We start from the raw sequence: 19,910 nt of genomic DNA, 5'->3' as shown, positions 1-19,910 counted from the left end.
GCAGTTGCAGAGAGTAGAGAGAGAGCAAGAGATCCCTAAAATGAGAGAGAGTGAGACGGAGAACGATGGACGGATTTCCGGTTTTTTTTTTATTGTTTTTTCAAAATTTCTGAATGAGAAATATTATATTATATTTTTGTAATTAATTAGCAAATTAAATATATATCAGGTATATAAATTGATTATGATATGATGCCATACAAAAAAACGGCTATATTTGTTTGTTACATGAAAATAACAACTTAGCGAAGAGAAACATTGGTGTTTTTCGTGAATTATTTGCTTTTTAATTCCGGCGTTGATGCTATTGAGCATACCTTGTTACCGTTTGTTTGGTTTTGACGGGTGTTTGGCATTATATTTGGGTGCGGTGTACTGACGTAAGGGTCCTTTGATTTTTCCCTTCTCTACCCAAGGATGTTTTCAACTTACATGTGTTGCTAAAGAAAAAGGAAAAAAGAGAAATCTCTCTTACATAGTATATCGCTTATAGCTAGTTGGAGAATTTGGAAAGCTAGAAACGAGAAGCTTCATGAGAATATAAAGGTTAAATTGAGGACATTATTGGAGATATTATATCGTTGAGCAACTGATGGATTATAAATAGATCAAAGTTTTTTTCAGAGAATTGGGTGGTTGGTGTAAGTTTACTATTATGTAATTCTTTTTGTTTTTGGTGGTGGCGTCGCCGGCCCACCAACAAACGTTTTACCTAGCGGTATTAATGAGACAAACCAATAAAAGTGCCTTTGCGTAAAAAATAAAACAAAGATATAACAATTAATGCATCATAAATGAAACATTATATGAGAGATAGTAGCTATATCAAAACAAATTTGTATAAACAACCAACGTGAACATTAAGACAAGTATGATGTTTCTATGTGACGAGAGCCCGTATCTATATTCCATTAATATCAAGCTTGTACACTCTCGAACTAGGCTCATTTACAAAATGAGTCATCACGATTCGTAATATACAAATTAAGCTAAATACAGAGAGCAAACTAGGCTTTGTTGAAAACTGAGCTAGTTTAACTTAGTTTGGCTCGGTTGTTGTGTTTGGTGCATATTCAAGCGAGTATTATTCTATACAAAGATAACGGGATACTAATAAACTATAATCTATAGATTTTTGAAAATATTTTTACAAACTATTCTATGAGAATTTTGGTGTTAGATCATTGAATACAACAACCAGATACTACACTTATGAGTATTAAACGAGCATACAAGCTAAGCCCGGGCTATCTCAAACTTGGTTTCTTTACAACCGATCAAGCTTATAGCAGGCTATCTAAAAAGTAACGCTTAACAGTAATTATACCATGTAAAGTAACGATTAAAGGTATTTATATTTTCCGTGTGTAATGCATGATTGTTTAAGTATGTTATTTTCTTAATTCAAAAATTAATACCCAATAATAATATCCGAATGTTTACAATAATAGAAAGGTCACAAACATAATCTATCTGAATTATGAAAGAATGATAAATTCATGAGAGAAAATATGGAAGCATACACCATCTATTATTAATCGATTCCGTATAAATAGCTAGGTGGGGGAGTTGAAAAGACAACGTGGCATGTGGGGGTGATTTAAAACGTGAAAGTGACGTGGGCAATAATAATAATATTATTTTGGAAAAGGTAACGTAAACTGAGCGGGAATAACAGTGGACATGTTAGTGGGGTTAGTTACCCAAACACACTCAATCCCTTTATCGGACAACGTTTGTGTTACGCTCCCATGATTGTATCTTCTTATTGTCTGTAATAATTTTAGACAAAATGAGCACATCTAGAAATTTACAATGTATTATAACAGTTTGCTTTATTATAACTTAAGGATGGTGATATATGTACATGTACACACATGTACTATCAAGACACTGGCGGACCGACATTGAAAAATTTGAGGGGTAACTCCCCTCCATAAAAAAAATCATTTGGCGGTTATATGGTAATCTTGTGCTATGTCATTAAGAGGTTTCATGAACAAATGAGATGTGTTTTTTTAAGTTAACCAAACACTATACCCTCTTACCTATTTAAAGGTAGTAGATTACTGGAATTAGTAAGAGACTACCTGATAGCTCGCTAGTGTTAACTTATAGGTTAAATCCAACCCCATGAAAGTTTAGTTAAGCCCCTAGAACACCCCCCCCCCCCTTTAATATTTTTAATTATTAAATTTAATAACCTTTTTTATATTTGTCCCTGTTAAAAAGCTAGTAGCTTAATTAATACAAGCAATTTTTTATTTCATAATTAGTTTTTCACATACGACTTGCAAAACTAGTGTAACACATACAACTTTTTTTTATTCACTCGAATTGATGTTGATACCCGATTACGTTTCTTTCGAGCAACCACGTAGCTCAAAAAAAGAATTGAAAATATTTTAAATGGTTGGCCAATTATCATCCGCTTTCTTTGTTGTTGATAAAATAGAATTTAATCTTAACCCTATTTGGATGCTGGTTAAAATGGGATTTTACCACTTACGACTCGTATTTGCACGTTTCTCTAGTTTTATTAACAAAAAATTTATAAAAAATAAACTTGATAATTAGAAGAGTATAAAAAAATTACAAGTCATATTGGCCTAGATTACTGTTAGTTTGTTACTACTCGCGTCAATACATAGATTGACTAATGTGTCAGCCTCTGTAGTTCGGGCTTGTCAGACTTGATCGTATAAGCCTATACGATCTGACGTATAGATTGGAGGTGGTGTTCGAGTAATAGCTCCCTTAAACATTAGCTTGGTCATATTGCCTGCTATAGATTTTGATCTCTTAGCTGAGCCATTGCCCATTGGAGTGCCACTGCCATGTACATCTTGGGCCCAAGGGACGCCTTTCAAATATTTTATTTCCTTTCTTCTTTACAGCCGGCCCAAATTAGTCAATTTATCCCTGCTGCTGTGGTGTCTTGCGGCATCAATATTAAAACTTGCATCATATATCTCTGATTCTCGCTCCCAATAATATAGGTATCTCTGATTCCCATTTTTGCCTAATCAGTTGCTTTTCTAGGGTTTGCTTTCTTCATTAATTTGATTATTGTTTGTTCAAATTGGTCATCGAAGTTACCCTCATCTACTATGTTCGGCTAATAGAAAATGAATGGGAGACATTGAGATGGTGCTCGCAACAACAAACAAGTTGAAGTAGCGGTAACCATAAATCTTTTAATTTAATAATAATAATAATAATAATAATAATAAGAATTCAATTGACTGATAATAATTTTATCATTTGTCAGATTTGTCAATTTTAACATTGTTTATTACTGTTTTGATGGCCATTTGAGGTTTAGAGGAGTAGGGTATAACAAATATTTGATTATTAGAAAAAAGTTGATAACACCAACATGAAATGAACTTCTGCCTTTTATCGTATTAAAAAGGAACAACATTTGTTATCTTTTCTGTATATCAGCTTACATACTGATATGAGTAGGACATCACTTAAATTTCAGTTAAAGTTTTTAAAAATGAAGAATATGTTCCAATTAATGCTCAATAAGAGGTTGCTTTTGAAGTATTTGTAGATACAATTAGATTACTTATTTTTTGGGACGTTTTTAAAGGAAAACAACATTATGAAAGTTATTTTCTTTTGGTTGTAATGTAATATGGCGTTGTATGTTATTTTAGATTATTCTGAATAACGAAACATTATTTGTTTGATATTTATAAATCTCAACTAATGTAGTCTAATGCTCTCCATCTTTACAGGTCATAGCAGTTGTCTATAATTAGCAATTCTGTTCATGTTGGTGGGTAATTCAATAATTAGCAAATTGTTCTCTTTGCCTTTTTTCATAACCACTGAAGGATTTAATTTAATTTGCTAATATGGATCATTTGTTTTCATATATTTTAGTTTTTATCTTTTGAAGGTGGTTGTTGTTGTTGGGCTCTGTTAATGGACCCAGTTTTGCGAAAACATACTTATGGAGGGATTAGAGAATATTGCTGATGCGGAGGTACTTTTTCTTATTAATTGATAAAACAAGTCTTGCCCACATAAATAACAAAGCACACAATAGATGCACTCTTTATACAATAGTGCTTTATGATATTGATGCTATATGACTCTTTTGCTCAGATAATAAGACTCACTCCAAGCACTGTCCTACATGCAAACACTGTATGGAACTATTTGATCACCGTCACTGCCCTGGATCTTAAATACTTTGGTTCACAAGAGATAAAGCAAAATAGACATTATAGTCCAAAGGACCCACTAGAAATCTGTGTAGCAAATCCAGCCCCCGGAGGCAGGTGCATGGAACTCGGGACCATTGGTGGCCTGTGTAGGAGTAATCATAAAAGGGAACGATCACTGACGGACAGTATCATCTCTTAAGTTCATACGTTTTTTTTATTTCTTATTCCATTAGTCTTTTTTTTTCCTTCACATTTTTTTTATTTCTTATTCCATTATTCTTTTTTTTCCCTTCACATTTTTGCTGAAAATTGGAGAATACATATCACATTTTAACTTTAAATTGGTCTATTTGACATAATATATTTTTTTGGTTAAAAGTTTAGTTTATTTGCGTATATGGGCGCCTTGAATGCTTATAATATATTACTGTCATCCATTAAGAAACTTTGGATGCCAAATGGAAAGTGTCATGACTCATGAAACATATTATTAAACCTTCAATAGATAGAAATTGCAAAGACACTTTATATAAAACAATTGATATATAGAAGGTACTAACTAAATAACTTGGTTTTAAAGTAGCAGGTATGTAGATAGCGGATGAACTGTATCATTAATTGAAGGCTGTCTCATTCCCTCGCAGTAACATACACCAATTTTTTTAAACATGAAGCCAAGGGAAAGAAGCAAGCCCAACAGGTCCATTGAAGTAAAGAGGATGATTTTGGTTTAAGTCTTGATTTGTAGCACTAACAGTGTGTTATTATTTGGAGTACTATACATGAGTGTTAATTAACATTTTTTATTTTAAATATGGCACTCAAAACAGTTTAGTAGTTAAGGATTGTTTTCGTTGTGTTGTCATTATTTTAGTGTAGTCGGTTGGCTTTGCACTTACAAGTTAAATAAGTTCTTCGTTTATCTTAATAATTATGTTTACAACATTAACCTACCCGTCCACTGGACGGGTATAAAACTAGTTAAATTAAATTATGGATCCAAATAATAGTTTACCTGGTGACAGTTTTTCTATGTTTAGTTAATTCATTTTATACTAAAACTACACAACAAAATAAATATTATTTCAATTTTGCAAATTAATAAACTAATGTTACAAATTTTTATAAAAAAATATAAACGAATATAATAATTTTACGATTAAATTATAAAACCTGATGTCAATTGCTCTTCTATGCTTGTAGCTTTAAATTTTGACATTAATAAATGAAGAAAACCTGAACTGCTAAATATGGATTCAAGCATTTCTGTAGAATACCAAACTACTTTTAGGTGTGACATCAAATGACAATAGTTCGAAAAACAACAGGTTAAACAACCCATTTAGCTAAACATGATCACGGGTTTTAACCCTCATCTAAATTCTAAACTAATCCAAAACCCGCCAAGTTCATGTTAAATTATCCCCTGATATAAATCAAATCTAAAATCAAAAATGTCTTCAACCAACAAAAAAGATGTAGACCCATTTTAGCATCTTATAGTAACAATGGGTTGGAGCTAGAAATAGAAAAAATACTAGCCCAATAGTTACATTAATAAACCAAATTCTGATTGAACTTTAAATTATGAAAAGATGGCTATGAGTCATTAGTAACCTACCATCATTTGATCATTCTATGCGCCTGAGTTTGAAAGAATAGAAGAGAAGATTCAAAGAACACCCACATTCACGACCGGTTAACTAAGACTTATATAACAAAAGTAAACGTGTCTAAACGAGTTATTTAACTTTTTGTAATCAATAGGTTAAGAAATAAATCATGGGATATACATGAAGACAGGGAAGCCTATATACCTCCACCAAGCTCTCCACAATACATTCAAAATCAAATGACCAACGAACATATTAAAAAAACAAGCTAACAACCGTGAAAATCTCACTTATCTAGAAAGACGATTCACAAAATGTGATATTGTTCCTATGACCACTTCCTCTCGATCATTACATATTTCTTTTAATAATACTATTTACATCATAAATGCAAATGTGAAGGAGGGTGTGAATCTATGCTTAGCAATAATTCACTAGAAATCAATAATAGGCTCGCCAACTGTAAGATTACGTTCCAGAGTCCATGATAAATCAAATAGCTTTGCAGTTACAAACTTGAAGATTTTATTTACGTTTATGTTGTAAGAAGCGCTTGAGAAGAACAAAGTCGCGTTTATAGCCTTCGCGTATGCTCGTGCCTACAAAATTAAAAAATATAATGAAATACATGTCTATGGTATCATATGTAGCTTTCTACTTTTAGTAAAGGGTGTGAGTTTCCTCTCATGATGTGACTTGTGACAATATTCAAGATTGGAGGTGGGATAAAGAACATTCTTTTAGAAGCTAGTGATAGTTGCTCCATCACTTTCATCATGAAAAGGTCAATGCAGTTCACCTCAAAATTAAATTTGACTTCAAAGGTCAAATGTCCCTTTCAATAATAATGAAAGTTTGGTTGTTTATTTTGGAAAACTTAATACTAATACGTAACGTTGTCGTTTTATCATTATGCTTCATCTGATATGAAAACAGGAAGAACATTATATATTACCTCACTTGAGATCGTCCATTGCAAATCTAACGGAAGCTGGACAAACTCATCAAATTTGCTGCCGATCATTACTGGAATCGCAGTCTATAAGATTCAAACAAGCAACCAGTTAGACAAAACCGATACAGAAACGAAAATCTTTAAAATATATATATATATATATATATATATTACTTTAGATAAAATTTATACCCACCTGATTGTAGTTCCTAGCTTGCTTATGCCAGTTGATAACACTAAACACAATACAAAAAACCAACAGTTAAAACAAAAACTAAAAATAAAAGACGTATTAAAAAACAATATTTCTATGTTCGTATACCTGTTAAGAGTTCGACGACTTGTTAGATCAAACATGAAGAGGATCGCTACAGAATCCTTACAAGCTGTAGGAATCAAAGTCCTTGAATCACCATCTATGAACCATAAAAAAAACAGTCATTAGAGAATTAAAAATTGAATTAATTTTCACCAAAAAAATATGATTTGTTCTTTACCCGGATACAATGCATCACCACTAACTTCCCATATGTTGTAAGAGATTCTAGCTCCTCTGACACATAAGGTTTTATCCATGTGATGTATTCCTTTAGCTGGTAATTCTTCTTGATTCTTTTCTTTCCCAACATATTTTGCCTTCAATGATTAAAATAAAGGTTTGATTAAATAGGTGTCAAGATTTCAAGAAAACTTCAATGTAACAGTAAACATTGCCATATGGGTACTTATAAAATATTATTTTTGTCACTTGTACAGTATAATATATAGCAATAAGTCTGTAACAAATTTTAAAAGGAACAACAATATAGAAAGTGTAAGAATAGATATCAACTCTAAAAAAATTGTATTTTCTATGACTTTGCTAGAATGCTAGACAATGTACAAAGTTTTTAAGAACTTAAGAAAACCCCAATAAAGAAAAGAATTTTTAAGTCTCAAAAATCCAATAAATAGCTAAAAACAGGTATTTGCTATTTGTGTTTGTCAAGAAAATATAAAATAATTTTTGTTAGGTGTAGGCTAGAGCAAATGTTGGAAAATGATAGATCTAGTCATCTAGAGGTAAAACACCAACATGATGGTAAAATGTGTAATATAAATTGCTGATTTTGGTATTGCCTAAATTGCTAATGCGTTTATGGTCTGGTTCGAACCCAAACAATATTAAAATGTATTTGTTTTTAACTTTTAACCGTTCGATTTCAATTTAGAATTAAAAATCTTTACCAATGATCAATCATCGATTCGGACTAAAAACCGTCAAAACTAGACATGAAAAAATGTTTCAATAGCTAAAAAATAATTTCAATTTAAATTGCTTGAAAAATAAAACAAAACAAAATAAATAACTAACCAAGAAGCTTGTTTTGCCAATATGCTGATCACCCAGCAAACAAATCTTCAATGCCACCAAATCAGACGCATCTTGATCACGCTCATCGCCACCGCAAGATGACGTCATCTCACCGCTTGACGCCGTCAACTCCCCTGACGGAAACTGGTGGCACACGGTGGCCATATCAACCGCCGTCGTCCTATCCGCCTCCCGACGGTACGTCGGAATCAAAGGACTCGACCCAGTATTATTATTCAACAACTGCCGGTACCGGATTGATTTTCCGATCCAACACGCCAGAATTTGGCGCCAAAAGGATCGACCACATCGCCGGAGGAAAGCCACCCGCCATATTATTGTTCGTTTGAGGTTTAATCCCCACTTTTTTCTGCTGATTTGACTCATTTTTTTTTTTTTTTGTAAAATGTTTTTTGATTGATGGACTGTGAAGAACTGTTGTGTTATATTTGTGGGGTTTGAGGTTTTCTCTCTTTTTTAAAAATAAAAAATAAAAAATAATAATTTTGGGAATATTAAAATGAATAAAGTATGTATATTTAACAACCGTTGGATTGGTGACGGTGACCGTGTAATAGGGACATTTGACCGGTTTTCCAGGAAGCTTTATGGTAATCACGTATGGTGGCAATTTGCACTCGACCGGCTTTCCGCTAGCTTTCGGCTATTTCTATTTCTATTTCTATTTCACAACCGATTTTTATTTTAATACAATAATTTTTAGTCGATAAGTTTAAGGATCCTATAAATAAATATTAATAAAAGAAATGATATCTATACTATATATAAAGTAAATTTTAAGGGACATATTAAAAATTTAAAAGATACAACCTTGATAGCTTTAGATACAATCAACACTGTATAAAATTTTTGAATCTTAAGGGTAATATGGTACAGTTAGTATTATTTGATTAAAAAATATTTACAACTATCGTCCTTCAACATAAATCAAGTTTTTGCCAATTTAATGAATAGTTACATATTACTCTCTTATTTCAAATCAACTACCCTACGATATTAAAATGACTATAACTTTTTCACACGTTAATATTTTTTTTTAAAACATTACACCATAAAAACGAGTATTTTATTCTCTTTAATTTTAGTACGATATTGTTATGGCTCCTTAATTTTTGAAAAATAGCATATTACGTGATAGCCAATTAGGACCGAAAACGGGTCGGATCATGCAAGTTCGGGTCATGGGTCATAACGGGTTATGGTCGAATTGGGTCGATAAAAAAATATTAATCTGGTTATATTCAGGCCCGGATGGTTTAGATTGAAAGAGGCCATGTTAGAATAAAAACTCGGGTTAGAATGGTGTCGGGTCGATTATTTGTCTTCCACTCTGGACTACTTAATCCGTATCCTCGAAAACCACATCCCCACACTCGTTATGGCATGTACCGTCACCAGATTGCGCAAACACACGCATTATGTGACACGCTTACCGGCACCGGTTAAGAGTCCAATGTCGTGTTACATGCATACCATTCCAAGGAGGCTAACATTCGATGAAGTTTTTACGTGTGTACCCTGCCACATCGTGCGGGCGTTTGGCTAGTATGTTATAGTTTGGGGCTTAGTTTTAAACTTTTAGTATTTGGTTGACGGTCGGTTTTCAGTTTCATGCAACGATATTACACCTAGTGTGCTGCTCATATGAGACACTTGACACTCATGAATGGTGCTTGTTAAGTGGAAAGTAAAAATTGCCATTAGGATCAAATTTGTTAAAAATGAAATTATGGAGCAAATGTGTAATTTATAATAGTCGTCCATGTAACTAACTCAAACTATGAATACACACAAAACACACGTTGAATCGTTATATGGACATAATTAACAATAAAATATCAAATGCATTAGCTACACCGGAAACTACGTACCTCTTTAGTCTTGACAATTTATGTTTTTGTCTTCATTGATATGTTATTTTTTTTGGGTGCTCCTATCCTTTGAGCACATGTATCTGATTTTGAATTATATTCGTCAACAAAGCACGATGAACATCAAATCACAAGTTTTCACCTAAGATAAAATTCAAGAATTATAAATAGTTACACACGAACCCTAACTAATTTTGGGAAAAAAAAGGACCAATTTCTTTGACGATTCCATAATTTTTTGTTGACGCATATTCTATCTAGACAACAAAATTAGTTGTTAAAAAAAATTCAGAAAACATATTACATAGCTAGTTTCCAGATTCAAACACATTGAAACAATGTAAATGAACACATCTCTGTCCAACTTCAAGGCTTAAATTTTTTGACACAATTTAACAAAATGTCGCCGCGTCTTGGCCAAATTGACACACCTAGTCGCTTTTCTCGTTTTTCATAAATTTTATCCTCATATATGTGTATATTATATTTATACGCGTATACATGTGTAAGTGTATAACGTGCATGCTTAATTTCTTAAGACCATACATTGTCTATGTCACGCATGTAGATACGCCAGATCATACATGATCAATAATTGTATTGTTTGTGAGGGTAATTATGTGGTTTTATATTATAAATATAATAATTGAAAGGTGGCCAATAAAATATGTAGTTAGTTTGGAAGTTAGCATAGTAGTGTAGACCAAATGTTGGCCATGTGGCAAACCTTCATCAATTGGAATACACGAATATAAACCTTGGTACATGTGTAAGGAGAGCATAGTTAGGTTGTCGTTGCATTATTTTATAGTAATTTAAGGTAATTTATGTTCTCATTTATTACCTCAACCTTTTCAATGTTTGCAAACGTCTTTGGGTTCTAAAAACAAATTTTAAAACGTTACTATCTATTAAATTTTATCAAACAAGCTTCAGGTTAGGTTCATGTTATGTTTTCGTATCGTATCATAAATTCATAGCTACTATTCAACCGATAGGGGATTACTTAGTTTCATGGTAACGATAATCAAAATATCAAATAGCGTGGCTATATTTTCATAAGGTTTATTGGTTTTAAATAATCTCAACTATCATATTTCGGTCGATGTCGGTCCCAAGTAACAAAATAGTTGGTGATGGTCCCACCTTTTATCAATTTTTCTTCCATCAAACCCCGACTAACAGAGTACTAACTACGTTAAAATGTTGTTGACATGTCATGCTTACTTGTCAAAAACCGCTTATGTGGTTGCTTATGTGTAAAATACACACACACACATGGTTACCGTCATCATCTCCGGTGGTCTTCCCCATCTCCGGCGACAGTCACCACCATCATCTTCGGTTAACCCCATCTCCGACCGTAACCACAAACCCCCATCTCCAATCGTAACCACACAGCCTCGTCGCCACCCCTTGTGTCGCTAGAAAAACGAGACAAAAACAATTTACTAAAGTTGGTGGTGGTTGGTTGCCGGTGTGGTGAGGGTGGTGTTCAAGTGATGGTGGTTGGTGGTCCACTGATGTGTTAAGTGGTGGTGAGCGGTGGTGGCCGATTGCCAGGCCCGGCTCCGAGAAAGCAAAAAAAATTTTAAGCCGAAGGCGAATTTTTTTTTGGGCCTTAATTAGAAATGAGTCTTTTGTTGGTTTATTTTTATATAAGTTTACTTGGTTATAATTTGGGTTGTGTAAAATTTTTTTGTATAAAAATAAGATTAAACATGTCTAAAATGAGACTTTAACCCATAACCTTTTGGTTGAGAATAATATCATTTTGCCACTAGACCAAGCTAGTTGTCATGCAATTAAGTTTAAACATTAAAAAATATACATATTGTTTTTAATAAAAATAAATATAATTTAAAAAAAATCGGGCCTTACGGGGTGTCGGCCTGTGGCTGTCGACCACCCCGCCACCCCTATGGGCCGACCCTGCCGACTACAACGGTGGTGGTGATTAATGGATGTGCCATATAAGAAGTTTTTGACAAGTCAACAACATTTTAACGGAGTTAGTACTCTTACTCTGTTAACTGGGATTTGATGAAAGAAAAGAAGATAAAAGATGGACCATTATCAACCATTTTGTTAGTTGAGACTGACATCGACAAAAACATAATAGCTATGATAATTGAGATTATTGAAAATCAATAAACCTATCTATAACGATCACTTTTCAAAAATAGTAAAAATGTTAAGTATTTTGACACTCTGGTGCTTGGGTTATACGAAATCATCTTTTGGATAATGTAGAAAACCAATATTTAGTTATAAGTTAATGACTAAAGTAGAACTCAAAATATATTTTTAAAAAGTTATATATTATGTTAACCAAAATTTGAGGTTTATGTTAATGTCACCCTATAAATATTCTTCTTGTGTCAGCTTTCATGTGTCTTACATAATTTTGGGATTTTTGTTGAGTTGCTATTAATACCTTTGTTTTGTTTGAATTTTGATCCTATTAAAAATCTTGTATATATCTTTCTTACAACATACTCAAACCAATTACCCATGATACATACATACATACATACATACATACATACATACATACAACTTTTCATGTAATAGTGCGACTCTTTATATAAGTTAGTTATCGTTTTAATTGAAAACCTAACACTCTTTTTTTTTGACGGAAAAGTAGTGATAATCATCATAACTGTCATTTGTAACAGTTACAGTCACTTATATGTGTTATGTCGTCGTCTTCTTCTTTTTTAATGTTTGATCATGAGATTTGAGCATACGTGATTTCGAAGTTTGCATCATATATGTACATATGTGCAAGAAGACTAGTGTACATCGTATGAGGCCAACTGAAACCCGGATATAATGTCAGTGAGAACACAAGGTTACAATCAATGTCATAGGTGAGCAATAAATTTTGCAACCTTAATTTCCAGTGACCCACGGCTTTGCAACTAACATGTAAACGTTATCATGAGCTACTTGAATGCCGCTGACCCACGATTCTGCTACTAACATGTAAATGTTATCATGACCCACTTCAATTGTTAACCCACAATTTTGTTATTAACATATAATATACATTATGTCATTATCACAGCCAACAATTGTTTTTGCTCATCTATAAAGTTCAATGTTGATTCACAAAGGTTCATGTTGATGAATAACTCATGCTAACCCTTAAATGTCTTATTAACCTTTTACTAACCCTAGTGCAAAACTTCAATATCCACATTCAAGTTTAAACCGTATTATAAGGGCTTAAATTAAATTTTTGTTGAAATACACACACGTGTGAATATTGTGCGTTATTCCAATATTGAATTAAATCAATTTTAAAACTTTAGGAAATGAAACAAGTTATTTTATGACTTGCAATCCAACATGAGTGTTATAACCCAAAACGTTTATGTTTCAAACTGAATAGAAATTATTTGAAAGATAAAGGGCTTAAATGACAATATGGGTTTGTATGGACCGTAGTGCGCTACTCATAGAAGTTCAAGGGACGAAAGTAAAGAGTTAGCTGGAGTTAGAAGAAATGTGGTCATTGTTCGTACAACTTAAAAACTTGATTACATGTGTTTATATGATCTAACCAATCCTAGCTAAGCTCAAACTCCTTATTTATTGCAAACTCTACCAAATGATCTTGTCTTAGTGGTATTAATGTGTTAGATAAAGTTTTTCTTTACAAGTGGTAATAGTTCAAATCCCATGAGTAACATCAACAATAATGTCCGTTTAAAAAAAGATATAAAATTTTGCTTATCTAATAATAAAAAATGGATAATACCCATTATTAATATTATTATTACACCAAAACTTGGGCATCAAGGAATTAGCCCAACCCATTACCGATGGGTCGGGAATTTGCACGTCCCGCTAACATATATAAGCATCCACTTTGCATCTCCCAACTTATATTATTAACATAGCTTGAATTCATTTTTCTTAATTTACGAGTCACGAAATATTAATATACATTAATAATAACAATAAAATAACCAAAAAATCAAATATATACATTTGTTAATTAAGTGATATCATTTAGTAAACTTTATAACTATGCCCTAATCTATGGCATTATAAAATGGATATATTATAACATAGAGTATACTGAATTTCAACTAATGAGAATATACATATAGAAGAGTATAAAGAATACATCCCATTCTACAAAATAGTAGGCTTCATATATCCCCTCTAAACTTAAAAAATATTATATTTCTTCATACATTATACATTGGAATATATGAAATCCTTCGTCTCAATTTAACTAGGCGAATCGTTATGCCCGTCAACTTGTCGCTTATGTCGCCTCAACATTTCCTTAATCTCAGCTTCTTTTCTATCATAGAACTCGATCAAATCTTTAAAACTCGTAGACCGAAATGACCTTCTTGAACTCCGCCTAGCCGAATCCGGTTCAGGTTCAGGAACCGCGTGTGATTCTTCTAAATCCGGGTCGAATCGAAGGTACTGACGCAAGACTCTATAAAAATACACACCGAGAGAAATGCAACATGCGATCCCACATATTAGAAACAAACCCCAAAAGCTACTTAAAGAAAGACTATTAGTGTCTATTTCTGAAACTTGAGAGGCACAAGAACTTGTGGCTAACCATTTGTCATGAATTCTTTGTAGATCGCCATTTTCTGAAAGCTGGAGGATTGCGGTTGATAAATCAAGTGCTAGAGGTGAATCTCTTTGGAATGCCTGAAGGTTTTACAAATTGGTTATTATTTTGATCATGGGATTATAGGTGTGAAACTAATAGTTTGACTTTTGAGGTCAAACGCATTAGTTTTTTACTACAAAGTCGATACGGATTCTTTCGAAGTTTTAAAAATCAGATTTAATAAATATACAAAACGTAAAATTTTTTATAATAACACCAAAATCTCGAAGCAAATTTCATTTTAGAAAGTTTAAAATTTGACATGGACACTTTATTTAAGAGTTGACTCAAAAGTCAATTCATAAATACAATAGAAAAATATGAAGATTTTGGTGTTAAACCAGTGAAGAAATCCATCAACTTCAACTTTGTGAAGTTTAAGGTTTGACCCGAGAAGTCAAACCACAAAAGTCAAAAAGTTAAAAGTAGAACAAAGTCACAAACTTACAAATCCCCAACCGCTTTTCGTGAACTCTTGACCGACAATCCTGAACTCACACTTGGTGTAAGTCATAAAAACCTCAACATAAGGAAGTTCATCAACAATGGCAGCTACACCACCACGGTTTGGACCGAGACGAAGGGCGTTTATGTAATCTGTTGTATCTTTCAATGGTTTAATTCTAGATGGTGCAATATTAAGTTCTTGGACCAAATAATTGTATGCGAAAGATCCGTCTTGAATTCCAATAGGATCATTGCTTGAAATCATCCCATCTATGCCCTCGATTCGTGAACTCAACTGTTGGACGGTGAGGATTGAAGTCAAACTTGCGGTGTAACTTGAGTTGATGATCAATACTACAAATAGCCATAAGAGTAGCACAAATCTTCCCAGAGTGCTAACTGTGTTCTCCCCTATATGAATAGCACATAAGATATTTAGATGTTTGAATGTTTGACAAATCTGATTAGTTGAAAAAAATGTAATTGGTAAGATTATCAAAAGTGACATATATTGTGAAGAAGTAGACATGGAAGTAAAGGTCACTCAAAATGGGTTTTGAAACCTTCAAGGAGTGGCGGCATAGGGGTAAATAATGTGCATGAATTGAAAACCATTGTGTTTCGGTTTTTTTGGTTTTCACAATGGGTTCAGTTCGGTTTTTTGGTTTTTATCATTTGGGTATTGGGATCAAAAGGAACCAAAAACCAAAACTTCTATTTTTTTTCATTTTTGAAAACCGTTTGGTTTTGCTTTTTTCTATTTTCGGTTTTCACAAAGGATTCGGGCTTTCTGTTTTACCATTTGTGCTAGAAAAATGTTGGGCTGAAAAAAAAAGCCGAAAATAATTAATAATGAATTTGGCCGAAAAAAGGCCCAAATAACGAATTTTGGCCAATTTTTTTTGTTATTTACTAGTTAAATATTTATTAAACATTTGGACCTAAAATTTGCGGGTTACCAATTATTAAATTATAATAAATTACTAAAAATTGCTTTTTCTGGTTTGGTTCGGATTTTTTTGGTTTTTGCAATATAACAAAGCTAAAACCAAACCGAAAAATCAGTTTTTGAAAATACATAAAACCAAACCGTCAGTTATTCTGGTTATCTCAGTTTTTGTGCATGCCTCTTGCGTAAGGTACACTTTACCTGGTCCCACGGGGTTAGCAATGTGTTGGTGGGGCCTGTGAGTTTTTCTAACGGGTTCTCAAGGGCACAAAAAAAAGGTTTTAAAAAGTGTAACTAATTAGATGTTAAATGTGTTTATCTGGACATTAAAAAGTGATTATTTAATAATAAATAATTGGTACCAAAACACAAATCAAGACACTTATAATATAACAAATGGAGCATACTTACTATGTGAAAAGAACATGGTTGAGAAACTAAACCAGAAAATTGTGATAATTTGTTGACTCGGGGGTCCACGAAACTCATGATTTAATCGATGCTCAAGAATCCAAACAACAAACCCGACAAGAAGAAAGAAGCCACCGGTGACGAGCCACATTTCAAAAGTGAACGGTTTGAGAAAAGCCCACGGGCTGGTTTTTGACTTTTTTACGGGAACAACGATCACGAGGCCCGATTCCATGTACGGCTGTGTAAAGTCAACTATTCTTGTTCTGTTTGTAGTAATTGTAACGTCTCCAACTGCTGCATCATATGTCTGAAAAACAAGGTAAATTAGTTCTAGATTTTTACTTTGGTGGTCAAAGTTACGACTACATATCATTTCAAATTTGCAGACTTTGACTTTTGTGGTCAACACTATGAGTTCATGAACTTGAAGCTAATATGGTTACAATTCTGATTTTAAAGCGAAATTCTGCTTGCTTATAGTGTTAGCTCTCAAGTTAAAGAAATAATCACCGGTTTCCTTTAAACATCAACTAGACTTATTTCGATTATCACATCAGTATGAGACTACTTAATCTCAAAAGTTAAACTTCATATGTAAAAGAGTAAATCAGTATTGAGCAAGAACTTTGACTTTGAGGTCAAAGGTAACCCTCCACAAAGTCAAAACTGATCTTGTTCCCATTTCGGTTCCAAAAACAAAACTTCTCTATTGAGTATTGGTTATCGCGCTTAACACATGAATGATCATGAACTTTTAAAAGATTAACCACATTACTTATTTACTTGTAACCATGTTAAGAACAAGCAAGTTGACCACCAAAAGCCAAATACTATATAGACCAAAACAACAACTTGCATCATCAGCAACAGCAGCCACAAGGTTACTATAACTCGGGTTCCGAACACCATCGCCATACAAAATATATTTCCGAGGCACGGGGTACGGTAGTAAATTCACAGCCGCCTCAAAAACATCAATGCTATAACCTCGTACACCTTCTGGGGACCGAACATCTTTTGTAACAACCTCTGTATAGCTATGCCTATATGGTACTACAATCCTTAACGGCTTCCCATTGTTCGGGAACACCCATCCACGTGGCTTCGCACTCGTCTCACCGGGCCAAATCACACTATAAAGACGCTTAGTATCTGTTGAACCGTTTAATGGTTTCGCATAAACTTTTTCAGGCGGGTTTGTGGTCAAACCGGAATGGTTTGACCAGTAACCGACTGTTCGTAATCCGTTACCGACAATGTTTAAAACATCGTACTCGGGTTGAACGAGATTCTTGTCCTGATCGAACCGAACCTCGCCCGTTAAGCCCGTGAAATTAGTTGATAATATCGTTTCGAGTAACCGTGGGCCTTCGTTAAACGCTTGGAGCGCGGATAATTGCAGACGAGACCCACTCGTGTTTTTAAGGTTTGGGTCAGACGAAAACGTGACGCTTTCACCAGATTTTAAAAACGCGTCAAGAGCGCGCGCCAGGAGCCATACCGAATCGTATGCGTAAAGCGCATACACGTTAAAACCGGCTGTTTCCTTCGGTTTAATGTTGTTCCATTTTGTAGCGAAAGATTTTTTCAAACTGGAGTCCGGGGTGTGCTGTCTCAGTGACAACACACCCTGTAACAGGCCCACTGAACCCAGTGGGCCTGACGAATCCAGCACTGCTGGCAGCCACTCAGTCGTGATCCAAACGTACCCACTCGTCATCATCCCGAGCTTCTTCGCAGCCGTGAAAACCTGCAAACCAGTGTCAGGATTTACATGAACCACATAAACGCGCGATTCCATCAAGTTGACCGTGGTCAACACCTCGGTTACATCATCAACCGACGAACCGGGCGTCAACGCAGCTTTGTAAGCGATTCGAGCCCGTTTCTGCGCTAACCAATCGCCTAACGACGAAACACCATTTCGACCGTAATCATCGTCTACAAAGACAGCTATCACTTCCTTCCATTCGAAGTACTCGATGACGTCAGCAACCGCCGACATTTGGTAATAATCACTTTGTGTGGTTCGGATAAAATAAGGATATTGTAAAGCTGCTAAAGTAGGATCAGTCGCACCGAACGACAGTAAAGGTACTTGAAGCTCGTTGACAACGTGTGAGATGACGTGTGCGATTGTAGAGGATTGTGGTCCGATTGCAGCCACCACATCTTTCTCCATTAACTCCAAAGCTACACCAAATTATTCAACAATCAACAACAATTTTGACTTTTTGAAGTCAAACTAATTTTACTCAAATCCCAAATTATCTTCTGTTTATTAACACTGGTTTGTTTATATTCTTTGATGGGTTAATCAATATTTTATGAAATATTAAATATGATGATATTAATTATGAAATTGAAAGTATACCTTCAATGGTGCCTAAAAAGCCACTGCAATTGGTGTCATGTAAAATGAGATTCAAATGGGTATCTGGTAAAATTGATGTATCAGAGTTGACATCATCAACAGCAGCTTTAATAGCAGGCTTTACAGACCTTCCAATAACTGAATTAACTGTTAATAAAGCTCCAATATTCACAACTTTAGGTGTTCTTGAGGAAGTTGAATTTCCTATTATACCCTCATCTGCCACTGCAAACATAACCCATGTAGCAAAAAGGAAGAAAAACAGAGTTTTTCTCATTATAGGATGATTAAAAACTGGTTTTGGAAGATACCCTTTTGAAATATGGGTCAACTGTAGGTGGGTTTAGAAGGAATCATCTGGGTTTTGGTGTGAGATTGGAGTCTTGAAATTTAGAGCAAAAGTTCAGAATTTGAAGCATAGGAATATAGGATAAATGTTTTTTTATTTTTTTGCTGGACAAGTAACTTAATTTAGCAAACTTTTTGAGATGATGATGCAGGCAATCAAAAGAAGATTTTTAAACCTGAAATAGTAGCATAAGTTGGATTAAAAAATTGTGAAACTTATAGAAAGAAATATAAAATGATGAAGAGCATAAAAAGAGGATTATTAAATAAGATTACAAGAGAAAGGGAGATGAGAGAAATAGAGAGAAGATTGCTTTAACAACCACACCTCCTCACATCCACAAAAGATTATACCCTTTTGTTACTTTAATAATGTTCGAACTTTTATTTGTCTCTAGTTAGTAGTAGTAAGGTTTTAAGAATTTAGACTTTAAAATCTTAATTGTTTAATAACCAGTTACATTTTGATTCCTGAGTCCTGACTATAGTAAATGTTAAAACTTAAATGTTTTATTACTGTAAAATTACATTTATACCCTTAAGTACTTCTGCCATTTTGATGACGTATCCTTAACAGATCCATGAAGAACAAGGAGAATGACTAATGTTACCGGTTAGACAAGTGGGCTTGTGGTTGGTATGGGTCGCATGAAGACCATTTATGATAATTGACAATGGGCATTGATTACGGGTACATCAGTAATAAGTAGATTTGAAGTTTTTAATTAA

General features: G+C 33.8%; 2 protein-coding genes across 3 annotated transcripts; both read right to left on the bottom strand.

Moving 5' to 3' along the window:
* Nucleotides 1-5,751: 5,751 nt before the first annotated feature.
* Nucleotides 5,752-8,531, bottom strand: LOC143573153 (septum-promoting GTP-binding protein 1-like). The gene is made up of 6 exons (XM_077058111.1): nucleotides 8,104-8,531; nucleotides 7,247-7,385; nucleotides 7,072-7,165; nucleotides 6,946-6,985; nucleotides 6,750-6,833; nucleotides 5,752-6,393 (listed from the first exon to the last, which is right to left on the bottom strand). Exons 1-6 carry the CDS (start codon nucleotides 8,488-8,490, stop codon nucleotides 6,229-6,231), a joined length of 909 nt encoding a protein of 302 aa, XP_076914226.1. The 5' UTR covers nucleotides 8,491-8,531; the 3' UTR covers nucleotides 5,752-6,228.
* Nucleotides 8,532-14,065: 5,534 nt separating this feature from the next.
* Nucleotides 14,066-19,258, bottom strand: LOC143573152 (glutamate receptor 3.4-like). 2 transcript variants are annotated; one of them, XM_077058109.1, is made up of 5 exons: nucleotides 18,834-19,258; nucleotides 17,243-18,652; nucleotides 16,457-16,789; nucleotides 15,098-15,507; nucleotides 14,066-14,687 (listed from the first exon to the last, which is right to left on the bottom strand). In XM_077058109.1, the coding sequence occupies exons 1-5, from the start codon at nucleotides 19,108-19,110 to the stop codon at nucleotides 14,241-14,243; spliced, it is 2,877 nt and encodes a 958-aa protein (XP_076914224.1). In that variant the 5' UTR covers nucleotides 19,111-19,258; the 3' UTR covers nucleotides 14,066-14,240. The 2 variants fall into 2 exon arrangements, with proteins under 2 accessions (XP_076914224.1, XP_076914225.1); XM_077058110.1 differs by having other exon boundaries at nucleotides 16,457-16,766; nucleotides 17,316-18,652.
* Between the last annotated feature and the right edge of the window lie 652 nt (nucleotides 19,259-19,910).

The sequence above is a fragment of the Bidens hawaiensis genome, unplaced genomic scaffold, assembly GCF_021521415.1.
Source record: "Bidens hawaiensis isolate Kalapana, Puna unplaced genomic scaffold, B.hawaiensis_p1.1 tig00026215_1, whole genome shotgun sequence".
NCBI classification, from domain to species: Eukaryota; Viridiplantae; Streptophyta; class Magnoliopsida; order Asterales; family Asteraceae; genus Bidens; species Bidens hawaiensis.
The sequence above is the reverse complement of the archived record's forward strand: the minus strand, read 5'-3'. Positions and strand labels throughout refer to the sequence as shown.

Bases quoted from the DNA above. Each gene is read 5' to 3' on its own strand.
- LOC143573152 (XM_077058109.1), bottom strand. From the start codon at position 19,110: ATGAGAAAAACTCTGTTTTTCTTCCTTTTTGCTACATGGGTTATGTTT. The intron at 18,653-18,833 runs GTATACTTTCAA...AATTTGGTGTAG, and splicing joins CTTTTTAGGCACCATTGAAG to CTTTGGAGTTAATGGAGAAA. The intron at 16,790-17,242 runs GTAAATAAGTAA...GTAAAAATCTAG, and splicing joins TGTTCTTAACATGGTTACAA to AACTAATTTACCTTGTTTTT.
- LOC143573153 (XM_077058111.1), bottom strand. From the start codon at position 8,490: ATGAGTCAAATCAGCAGAAAAAAGTGGGGATTAAACCTCAAACGAACA. The intron at 7,166-7,246 runs GTAAAGAACAAA...TATGGTTCATAG, and splicing joins TGGTGATGCATTGTATCCGG to ATGGTGATTCAAGGACTTTG. The intron at 6,834-6,945 runs GTGGGTATAAAT...TGAATCTTATAG, and splicing joins AAGCTAGGAACTACAATCAG to ACTGCGATTCCAGTAATGAT.